The 11180-nt window shown below is 38.7% G+C and overlaps 1 protein-coding gene across 1 annotated transcript; it reads left to right on the top strand.

The window, feature by feature from the left end:
* The first annotated feature begins 791 nt into the window (after nt 1–791).
* Nucleotides 792–11111, top strand: prkg1l (protein kinase cGMP-dependent 1, like). The gene is made up of 20 exons (XM_059337276.1): nt 792–957; nt 1989–2181; nt 2276–2399; nt 2612–2778; nt 3379–3492; nt 5043–5148; nt 5391–5454; nt 5766–5843; nt 6020–6114; nt 7147–7212; nt 7354–7431; nt 7515–7611; nt 7726–7865; nt 7953–8042; nt 8226–8367; nt 9724–9887; nt 9978–10100; nt 10397–10459; nt 10554–10620; nt 10714–11111. The coding sequence occupies exons 2-20, from the start codon at nt 1992–1994 to the stop codon at nt 10795–10797; spliced, it is 2052 nt and encodes a 683-aa protein (XP_059193259.1). The 5' UTR covers nt 792–957; nt 1989–1991; the 3' UTR covers nt 10798–11111.
* Nucleotides 11112–11180: the final 69 nt, after the last annotated feature.

The raw sequence follows: 11180 nt of genomic DNA, 5'->3' as shown, positions 1-11180 counted from the left end.
ATGAATTGCAACCGGTTTTGAAGGCGAGACACTAGAGCCAAAATCATCTTTTTTTCGTTTACTAGAATATTTTGAGATTTTGCTTCTATAATGTTTTCTTTTTTAACTAGTGGAAAGAAAACATCTATGTGTTCGTTATACGACAATTTGTCTATACAAATTAGCACACTAATGAGATCATGCATCATTTGCATATTTAAACATACAATTCCAGAAAACTTATAGTCCTAGTACAAAATAATTGTCTTACTGTAAGTAATCAACTGGGGAAGTTCCATGGTGATATTTATTAGAAATCACTTTTATCCTACCTGTCGTAATGTCTGTCTTTGTGATGTACATTATATCGAAATTTGCCTATTTACATTAAACTTTACATTATGCCTATTAATCATCATAACAACGGTTTCAAAATATTTACAAGAATATCTAAAGACAGATTTGCATCAGAACACTAAAAATATACATATATTTTAAAAAGATTGTTGTCCTCACCACATTTAAGCATTATAGTGTATATGAGGATATGACATTGCTGTGTACAGGTAGCCTTCAAGAGAGGGAGAGTAAAACCTGTGCACACAGCCAGCCTTTACACTCTTTCACATGTTGCAAATGCCTTGAGAATAAAATGATTGATGTTCACCGCTGAGTTTGCCGAAAGACCCTCTCATCCCCAGGGCTCGGAAATACCCCAAAGACCCTCTGACCCAATTGGGATCCAGTCCATGCATTTCTCATTACAGCCTCCAGAATGGTCTCCACTGTCTTGGTCATGTGATTGCCTGCTGTCTGTGCCCAGCCCTGGCCAGCCCCGAGCAGGAGAGGAGCATCTTTCACTTGGGCGGATATAGATGAGACCGGCACCTGTCGAATGGACTGTCTGCTGCCAAACAGGGACAAACAGATTCAGGACAAGTGAGAAAGACTTTCACAGCGTCAGACAGGCTGCATGTGGTAAGTGATCTCCCTCTCCCTCTCTGTGTGTGTTTGGAAATACAGGACGGTATTATATTTTGCAGGACAGAGCATGCACGTGTTTACAAACAGTCTATTAGGAATAAAATGCGCTGTCAACAACTCATTTATATTTCAGAGACTATTATCATTTCACATAGCTCCGAGCGCGCTAGCGACCCAAAATGATAAAATCCATATTTTATTCCTGCAGGGACACAAAGTGTTTGTGACTTAATAGAGAGTGTATAATGACCTTGTCTTAATTTAAGGTGTTTTATCTGCCTGACATTATTATATCACCGCTACTTTCTTGCCCTTTGTTTGTCTTCTCCTTTTGTTTATTTAAGTGCCCTTGAATCCATTCAATTTTTTTAGTGTGAAAGAAAAATAGTCAAATACAGAGACTACATAAGCTGTATCTGTAATGCCTTAGTACATGTACGCTATCCCTGTAAGCCAAATCCTGCAAGAAGTACTGCAAGCTCAAAGAGCAAAGGCAGATTTATGATCTTCTTTTTATTGCACAGGAAACTGTGTCATTGGATTACACCTGAGCATGTTTTTCATATTCAGCCTGTTAAAAAGCCTGTTAAAAAGGATAAAACACATCTATCTATCTATCTATCTATCTATCTATCTATCTATCTATCTATCTATCTATCTATCTATTCTACTGTAACGATCTGCCTGTCTGCCTGTATTTATTTAGTTTTATTTAATTAATTTATTCATGTGCTTATGGGGATATATGTATAAGAAGCACACAGCAAACTCTCCTGTGTATTCTAATCCAAGTAGAGGCCATTTTACCGTATTGATCCCCCGTTCATATTATTCATTATAGTAATACTGATGTAAGTAACCACAGGATGAGATGCAGGTGGTGGTCAAACTCTTTGAGTTTGAGATTATAGCTGCAAAAGGGGACTCAATGCAACTCAAAATCAGATAGGTGTACATTTAGTTAGGTTGGACCCACTCTATATGCTTATGTGTACTATGAGATGTATTTTCCTCTGTATTTGCAGGTAATGGGTACACTCCGGGACCTCCAATTTGCCCTGCAACTAAAGATTGAGGAGCTACGCCAGAGGGACACACTAATCGATGAGTTAGAGCTAGAATTGGATACAAAAGATGAACTAATTCGAAGGCTGCAGGAAGAACTGGATCGGTACAGAGCCACTGTTTCCCTCCCTGGGTCCTCTTCAGCCAGTACAGGTACAGAACATGGTGCTTATAAATGTCATATTTTATAGAAAAGCATCAACAGGTAGCTTTAAACTTGATTTACTGTGTGCGTTTATTCCCGTAGCTTGCTCGGCTCAAAGTGACAACTCGCAGAGAGCCAACAGGAAAACAGTAATTTCTGAGCCCTGCATGCTGGACCCAGTGACCCTTGCCATGGTTTCACACAGAAGCTGTGACAAAAGCCAAGAGTAAGAGCACACAGTGTTCTTTCAGCTTCTGTAAATGAAAAATATCTCTTTCAAATGTTCAAGGCTCACTGACTGCTTTCTGTTCTGCATGACTGAAAATCATTATATATATATTGAATCATTCTCTGTAGCCTATTTTATAATGCTGCATTCATGGCGTTTAATAAATTGCCCTTAAATGTTCCCTCAGCATTCTACCTTCATGCCCTCAGGTCTCAGAGGCTGATTCGCGCAGCGTTTTTGAAGAATGACTTGTTGAAGAACCTTGACGAAGGAGAAATCAGAGCCATCACAGCCTGTATGTATCCCACCACCATCAATCAAGGCTGTTATGTCATCCAGGAGGGGGCCAACGGGGCTCAGGCTTACGTTTTAGAAGGTAAATCATTTTTCTTCTTACAATTGCAAACATTAATCATGCTCGAGGATATTCATTAACATTTCCTGGAGATGACAGGTGCTTAAGAACAGTCTGATGAAATGATTACTTTTATCTATTTATATTAATTTTCTTACTTCTCGCTCACAATTTGGTGCCAATAGTAATTTGACACTGCTCTCAAACACAGTGATGGGAGAATAGCATGTTTGAGCAAGAAAAGAGGAGGCACTTGGGGTGACGAGTGACCCACATTGATGTTTTTCAAATGTGAACTTGATACAAAAGACAGGAGAAAAGAGCTCCCGTTTTGTGGTGGTTGCAGAGAGTTCATCAGAGCTTGATTGTCCTCAGGAATCTTGGCTGCATACATAATGTGACAGCTAATGGAGAGTGGCTGCTCTCTATTTTTTTGCTGGTCACCCTGACCAGGGAGAGGTGGTGGCCCTGATTCACTCAGGGATGATTGCATATTTCTTACAGTAGGTCTCCAAAGCTGGAGGTTGTTGACAGTTTCTCCGCATTTCCTGACAAAAAACACATGCATCCAACAGTTTCATGCATTATGTACATGCTGTATTTCTTCTATTTGTTTAACAGAAGGGCGGCTGGATGTGACAAAAGACGGACTGAAGCTTCTCACAATTGAGGCAGAAGACATGTTTGGAGAGCTGGCTCTCCTCTACAACTGCACCCACATCTATTCTGTTTCAGGTATCCAATTATTGTGTTTTTAGTTGTATATTTGTATGCAGATGTTGCTGCTTGTCCATCCCACTGAAACACTGCTAGAGTTTCACTTTTAATTCATTTTGATTTGGCGGGGATATAAATAATTCTTGTTTAAGAGAATATCACAAGCAGGCAGATTCCTGAGAGTGGTCTTAGACAGACGTCTGTTGAATCTAAAATCAAAGACCTTTTGAGATCTTAGACAACACCACAGCTTCAAACGGTTTTCTCAGAGATGTGGGGAATTTAAAACATTCTCTGCTTTATTTTCTGTCTGACTGCCACTGGCTCCTCGCTGCTATCCAACATGCATTAACTGAATTTTCACAAACATGGAGCAAATAATATTTTCAGAAATAGTTTGTTTTCAATTCACTCTTCTTACGGTTGGATCATAACCCATTATATATACATTTCTAGTGTAAGAATGTGTGATATTCTTTAGAAAATAGAAAGTATGCTGTCATTTCCTTCCAGCATCTGATCACAGAGTCCTGTGGGAAAACTTTCTCAGCAGTCGCCATGAGCATCTGACCTGGTTTCACAAATAAATAGGCTGTGGAAACGACCAGGATCAGTTTAAATTGAAAAAATCCGTTTATTTGCCCTGTTTGGGCCCTTTTCTCTTTTTGTACTGCTTTCTTTATCTTGCGACCAATTCCAATTTATTCTTTACTATATATTTGCTCGGCTCATGTCAGTGGTCTGTTGTCCTTTGTTCCATGTCTATTTCTGTCAGCCATTCTCTCTCATCCGGTCAGGGCCCACTGTATTTATCTCCTCCCTAACCTGAAATTACTTTTTTTTTTCATTGTTGCCATCTGAGACCGTCAACAAGGCCTTTGCTCGTGGTCTTTTCATTGTGACAGTGATAAAGGTGCAGTTGAAAACAGGGCTTCATCATCAGGGCACAGAAGTTCAGGGTGGCAAATGATAAACTGCAGAAAATCTTCTTTTAAGAGCAATGTTCTGCTTGTTAAAAAACATCCTGCACAGAATTCAGATCCAAATAAAGCAATCGCACTGAATTGTGTGTCATATGGTGCTTAAGTGAAAACCGATGGGGTATATCCAAATGGGAGGAATTGAGATATCAGGGCTGCACCGTATTATCAGATAGTGGATCTAATTAGACTGTCTAGAGGTCGTCTATATCCGTTTCCAGGAAGCTTCAGAGAACCAATCAATATGGGTCATTATTAATTGACAACACTATCTTTTTTCAAGCTCTACTATCAAATAAGAGTAATAATAGTTTAGGAAATCAAATTAGATTTAAATTAACAGTCTGTCTCTGTAAGAAAACAAGCATTTACATATCTTTTTTCCCACATGATTTCCCATAATTTTTAATAGAGTCCTGGCCTGCTTACTGTCTGCTCTTTAGACTGTAGCTGATAATGCATTCAATCCACATCCATCACAATCTACATGTGTCTTAGTTTCATTACTTGTTTCTTGATTATGTTTCCACCTGAGCTGCCATGTCACCGTCACATTCTTCATCGCTTCCTCTGTCTTTTGATCTGCAGCTCAAACGGACAGCAAGCTGTGGGTTATTGACCGCAAAAGCTACCAGACCATACTTATGCAAAGCGGTCTCAACAGCCTTTCTCATTCAATGGAACTCCTTAGCAGGTGAACACCGAACTGATACACTTCATTTGACACGGAGCAGGCCCGGGAAGCTGCTTTGTATTCTAGTACCTTCAGCACAATTTCACCAGGGTCCTGTTGTTTTTTAGCCGGCACAATGCTGCATTTAGCTCTTTAACACGGACCAAAATATTAACATTTCAAAGACATGTTTCTGGGGGGAAATTTTAATCATACCCTTCTTTTTTTAACCTGGTATTGTCTTTGTACCTGTGTTTCTGCAGCGTTCCCTTCCTGCAGTCTTTGCCAGAGGATGTCATCATGAAAATGTCTGATCTCATTGAGGAGGTACAGATTAAGGACTTAAAATCTGAAGCAGGGCATTGTGTAACCATCACTCGTTCTCCAAACAGAATGCAGCCGATTTGTGCACACGGACGGATCCCATGTAAACATAGTTGTTTACAGACGGGCCCTCTGTATTTTTCTATTTTCAGCTGATTTTGTTTTGCATCAGTTAACAAGCAGGTGCTGGTGTAGAATCAGAATGAATCCTTCAGTGTTACTCTCATCTTTACATCTCTAAGAGTGTTGCTTCTTTTTCCTGCTGTCTTTATGCCCCACACTTTGCTTCTCTATCTGTTATGTATGCTCCATAGACGCACTACAGTGAAGGTGACTACATCATTCGACAAGGGGCCACAGGAGACACCTTTTATATCATTAGCAAAGGCCAGGTAAAGTTTGATGCTCTCTTGCCTGCTGCACAGATGAAATAAAGCTTTCAGGGGAAAAAGATTTAGATTGCGGAGGACAAAATGTCAGCGCAGCTTTAGAAATTACATTATGATGGTGATAATTGACTCTCCAGCATTACCTCTTTTTCATTACCTCTCTCTTTTGTGCTTGCCAGGTGAAAGTGACGGAGAAGAAGCCAGGTCATGAAGAGCAGACTGTCCTTTCTAAGCTCTCTGAGAGACAGTGGTTTGGAGAAAAGGCTCTGTGGGGGTAAAGAGGAAATATTATTAATAATTCAATAAATAAAATGATGGTTTATTAGTCTTGCAATAATTTATTTTATTTTCACAGTTTATGGTTGCACACATTATAACATTTTATACAGTGTTTGTTAAGGATAACCAATGATTTATATACCTTACAGGCATACTATGCAGGAACTGTTGGCAGCTTTGTCCACTTGATGTTTTTTCGCCCCTATATTTGCATTTTTAGGTGTTGTGTCCTCTATTTTTTTTAGCTTTTGGCCCAAAGCGTGACACCCAGAAATGTCCCACACAGGAAAATTAGAATAAAGGAGAAAATACCGGCAGAAGGCAGGGTCTAAGTAGATACAGACTTTTCACATTATTAGTGGCTCATAAATAAGGATTGAGAAGGATTACTTTCTGAGTATCTGAGTCCGTACATTTTTTTAAGGAAATCCTGCATGTATACCTTTAAAGAAATCATCTCTAAAACATCTGATATTATAATGAATAAATAATAAAATATTATAAAATATTATTTTTAGCATCAATAACATTATATAATACTTATATATTTGTTCATACTACTACATGCAACACATTATTTAACTTATTTAACATGCTAAAATTGATTTTCTCCAATGTGCATTATCTGTGAAAAAAAGGTACTTTCAGGAGACAAACAAACACAAAAATATTTATTAATAATAAATGCCAATAGCGGTAATGTATGTAAATAATGTGAATAAAATGTATGTATAATGGTTTATTTTTTATATTCTTATTATGTCTTCTCTACCCTGGTGAGGGTCTAAAAGATCATTCCGGTTATTTTGAGCATGGATCAGATTTTTCTGCTTTTCCAGAAAACTTTTTTGCCTTGAATTGGAACTCTTAAATATTAAAAACAGCTTGAGCTGCTGTGACAACTACATTTCCCCGACGCGGGATTAATAAAGTCTTATCTTATCTTATCTTATCTTATCTTATCTTATCTTATCTTATCTTATCTTATCTTATCTTAATATGACTTTCTTCTTTCATCTGTCATTAGAGAGGATGTTCGGACTGTGAATGTGGTTGCTGCCAGTGAAGTTACGTGCTTGGTCATAGACAGAGAGTAAGTCGATATTTTATGTGAATGAAATTCACTGCACAAAGACACTAACTAATTCAGTTGCCTCACTACACTGTAGATTGGGCATAAATTGATGTGCTTATCCAGAGATATAGAAAATATTCATGTGCCTCTGTGTTTCAGGACCTTCAAAGAAATCATCGGTGAGTTAGTGTTTGACTGCAGCCATGAGGTGAAGCAGAGCCACGAATCCAAACTCGAGTGAGGAGCATTTTACGCTATTTTCCACAATCATTATGCACCTCCAGAAAACATTAGCTAATTTTTGTTTTGCTTGTGAACAGGTCGGACAAGGATCCTGATCTAATCTCATCTTCCACCTTAAGTGATTTCCAGATTATTTGCACTCTGGCAGTTGGGGAGTTCGGTCACGTAGACCTGGTGAGGGTTGATCTTATAGCAGCTGACACACAATGAAACAGAACCTCCCATTCTCCTGCCTCTTTCAGATTCCATGTTTCTATAATGTAATCTATTGATTTCTGCCTCTGGCAGGTGCAACTAAGGAGCAACACCAAGTGTCTTTATGCCATGAGGGTCCTTAAGAAGAAGTTGATCCTCAGCAATGGTCAACGAGAGCACATCGTGAGAGAAGGGCGCATCCTAATGGAGGCTCAGTGTCCTTTTATAACAAGGTGTCTGTGCTTCAGCAGTAATAAGGATTGTTTTGATAACATAATATGTTCATCTTTAACATGTTTCTATATTTGTATTGATCACAGGCTGCATAAAACCTTTAGAGACACAGGGTGCCTGTACATTTTGACAGAAGCCTGTCTTGGTGGAGATTTATGTAGTCTTCTCAAAGATAAGTAAGTATTTTTGTACCAAGAGCCACACTGATAAAATATTTATAGTCCTACCTTTGTGTGCTTAGCCAAGCTTTCATCACAATGCAATTTAAAGACTGAGCAGGATGTCTTACATCTGTTTACATCACATATTTGTTTTGCTCGCTGTGATGCTTAACCCAGCACGTCTACTCACTGTTTCAGAGGATGTTTGGACGAATGCAGCAGCAGGTTCTACACAGCTTGTGCTGTTGAGGCCCTGACCTTTCTTCACTGTCGAGGTGTCGTCTATAGAGATGTCAAACCTGAAAATGTTGTTCTGGATGAGCATGGTTATGCCAAGCTGGTACTGCAAGTAGTTACAACCTTAAAGGGATATGTTGGATTTTTTTGAAGTGGGGTTATATGAGGTACGAAATATAAGCGATGTACTGTTGTAGATAGGGACAGCACCTCCCAGATCAGGAGAGTTGCTGTTCTACTGCTACCTAGATCATTTATTTGTTTGTTGTTCTTGAGTGACTTGTGTGTTAAAGGGTCCAAAGTCACACAAGAACACACTAACTAAATGATAGGTGCAGTGGGAGACCTTTTCTATACAGTCCATGTAGACAGCAACTCTGTTGTTCTGTGGGGTAATTGTTTTTGTCAAGGAGTCCGGTGGCTTTAAAGAGAGCATAGATGGATATAACAGCTTCATTTCCACACCAGAAAGAGCTGTCTGACTGCAAGTTAAAGCATTAAAAATATTGAGTCTGGTTGCATTGACTAGAGCAGGGATAGGCAACCTGCGGCACATTCAGCTCTTCAGGCCATCTACAGTGGCTCTCTGAGGCTGTGACAAAAAAAGTATACAAAAAGAAAAGTTTATTTTTTTACATTTTCATTTTCAATTATTTTTTGTTTAGACCCAAAGCAATTCAATTGGAAAAAAATGTAGCTTTATATGGTATTGAAAAAAAAAAGTTTTAACATTTTAGTCAACAAAAATATGTACCATAGGTTACAAAAGTCTACAGCTCAGCGTCTTAACCTCTAAATTTTGCCAACGTCAAGTCTAGTTTTGAGTTTCTCTAGCAAGCTTTTGAATTCAAATCTCCTGAGATATTTCTTCGGTGTCCAGCCTCTCATTTGTATTTGGGTCCTCGCTGCATTCTGACAAAATCAAATTAATAAATGCTCATTATGACCTATTGGTAATGTTGGTTGGCTGATTTTTAGCTAGCAGGCTGGTTTATCTTCATAGTAAGGCTCATAATAAGGTTTGTGGCTCCATTACAATATTGTTTCTCTTTTTTTGGCCAACAATGGCTCTTTTGTTAGTAAAGGTTGCCGACCCCTGGACTAGAGCATAGAATGGCTTCAAGTCCAAGTGCATGAACTTGAACAGATTTTTGCAGAAAGAGATGTGAGAATATTGTAAAATAGCACACACTTACACAAATATAGATTTTTTTAGGTGGGCCTTTTTAGGTAGCTAAAATATGTTTTACTGCTGCCTCGTTTCCATGTCAGTACTCCTGCCTGCTTCTCTGCACCGCCATCTATTGCAGTAAATACACTGACTATGGATAAGTACTTCATAAACCCACACTTAATTAAAAAAAAATCCAAACTATCTCTTTAATTTTAGATTTTCAATATTACATTTTATATTGTGAGTTTTACCAACTGTAAGTGGACTCCTGTCCATCTTTTGTAGATTGGTTCCAGGTGTCTAAAGAAGGTGGAGGTGGGTAAGAAAACCTGGACTTTCTGTGGTACACCGGGCTACATGGCACCTGAAATCATCTTAAACAAAGGCCACAGTATATCTGCAGACTTCTGGTCACTGGGAGTTTTTGTGTTTGAACTTCTGAGTGGTGGGTAGGTTTTACAGTTTCATGCAGCCTGATAAACTCATTTCTCTAGTTGCAGATTAAAGTGATGGTGACAGGATCATGTTTTCCTCTCCAGGCTCCCATTCAGCGACTCTGACCCGATAAAGATTCTCACTGCAACCATTCGCGGCATCGATCAGATCGACTTCCCGAAAACCATCAGCAAAAGTGCCTCCAGTCTCATAAAGAAACTGTGCAGGTGTTGTAAATGTGGCCCACTGGACATCATGCATTATAATGTGAAAGCTAATGACAGTTATTTTATAGTGCTTTTTCATAAAATGCATCCTCCATCCACCCACCACTGTGTGTTCTATTATATTTCTCCTCCTGTAGCAACAACAAACACAAACAGATAGTAGCAAATTAAAAAATGATGCAGGTGTGGTGGACAGGAATTGCACTGTAACACCACCTCTCGAAGGACAGAATGCGATTATTAATTCATAGTTTATTTATTTATTTGTGTGTTGTTGTTTCCTTTCCATCACCAAGGAGCAATCCCTCGGAGAGACTGGGCAGTCAGAGAAGTGGGGCCAAGGACATTCAGAAGCACAAGTAAGACGACAGATTTATTACACTGGAGAAAAACACAGAGGCCTGTGCTCAGAAAACCTTGTTTAATAGGTTGTGTTGCTCTGTTTTTATCCAGATGGTTTGAAGGATTCAACTGGGACGGACTCTGTAAAGGCACATCAAACCCTCCGGTTATTCCCAAGGTAAGATAGGCTCAGTTTGGCCTATTATTTTTATTGTTTTATATCTCCTGTTGCAATGAATTTAATATTTTTCCCTGTTACACTGTCTTTCAGGTGAAGGAGCCTTTGGACAGCGGTGCATGTGGTCATTACAGGGAGGGCTCAGTGGAGATGTGCACAAATTGGGATGATTTCTGACGGATCAACTGAGAAATGAAAAAAAAAACCCACAACCCTGTCTGACAATATTTCATCACTTTCAGGTTTTGTCCTTATAAATAATTCACTGCCTTCAGTCTTACTGCCATTAAGAATTATATTTTGAGACAATAATATTTTAAACAGTATCAGTAATTGCAGATATTGTTTGATAAATGAACCGTGCTGCCTACTGTGTTAAGCTCAGACTGTTTTTGATGTAGTCTACAACCCGTATAGATTTATAATATAGGATTATTATATTAGGAGTTAACTGATGTTGAATGTATAACTTAATAAACAAATAAGCTGTGTCACTCTGTCTTTTATTCATTTTTAAATCTGCAGTCTTACTATGAATTTCACTTTTTTCGATGGGGTAC

The sequence above is a fragment of the Centropristis striata genome, chromosome 7 (genome assembly GCF_030273125.1).
Source record: "Centropristis striata isolate RG_2023a ecotype Rhode Island chromosome 7, C.striata_1.0, whole genome shotgun sequence".
NCBI classification, from domain to species: Eukaryota; Metazoa; Chordata; class Actinopteri; order Perciformes; family Serranidae; genus Centropristis; species Centropristis striata.
Note: the sequence above shows the minus strand (reverse complement) of the source record. Positions and strands in the feature narration are given on the sequence as shown.

Bases quoted from the DNA above. Each gene is read 5' to 3' on its own strand.
- prkg1l (XM_059337276.1), top strand. From the start codon at position 1,992: ATGGGTACACTCCGGGACCTCCAATTTGCCCTGCAACTAAAGATTGAG. The intron at 5,149-5,390 runs GTGAACACCGAA...GTGTTTCTGCAG, and splicing joins TCAATGGAACTCCTTAGCAG to CGTTCCCTTCCTGCAGTCTT. The intron at 8,368-9,723 runs GTACTGCAAGTA...CATCTTTTGTAG, and splicing joins AGCATGGTTATGCCAAGCTG to ATTGGTTCCAGGTGTCTAAA.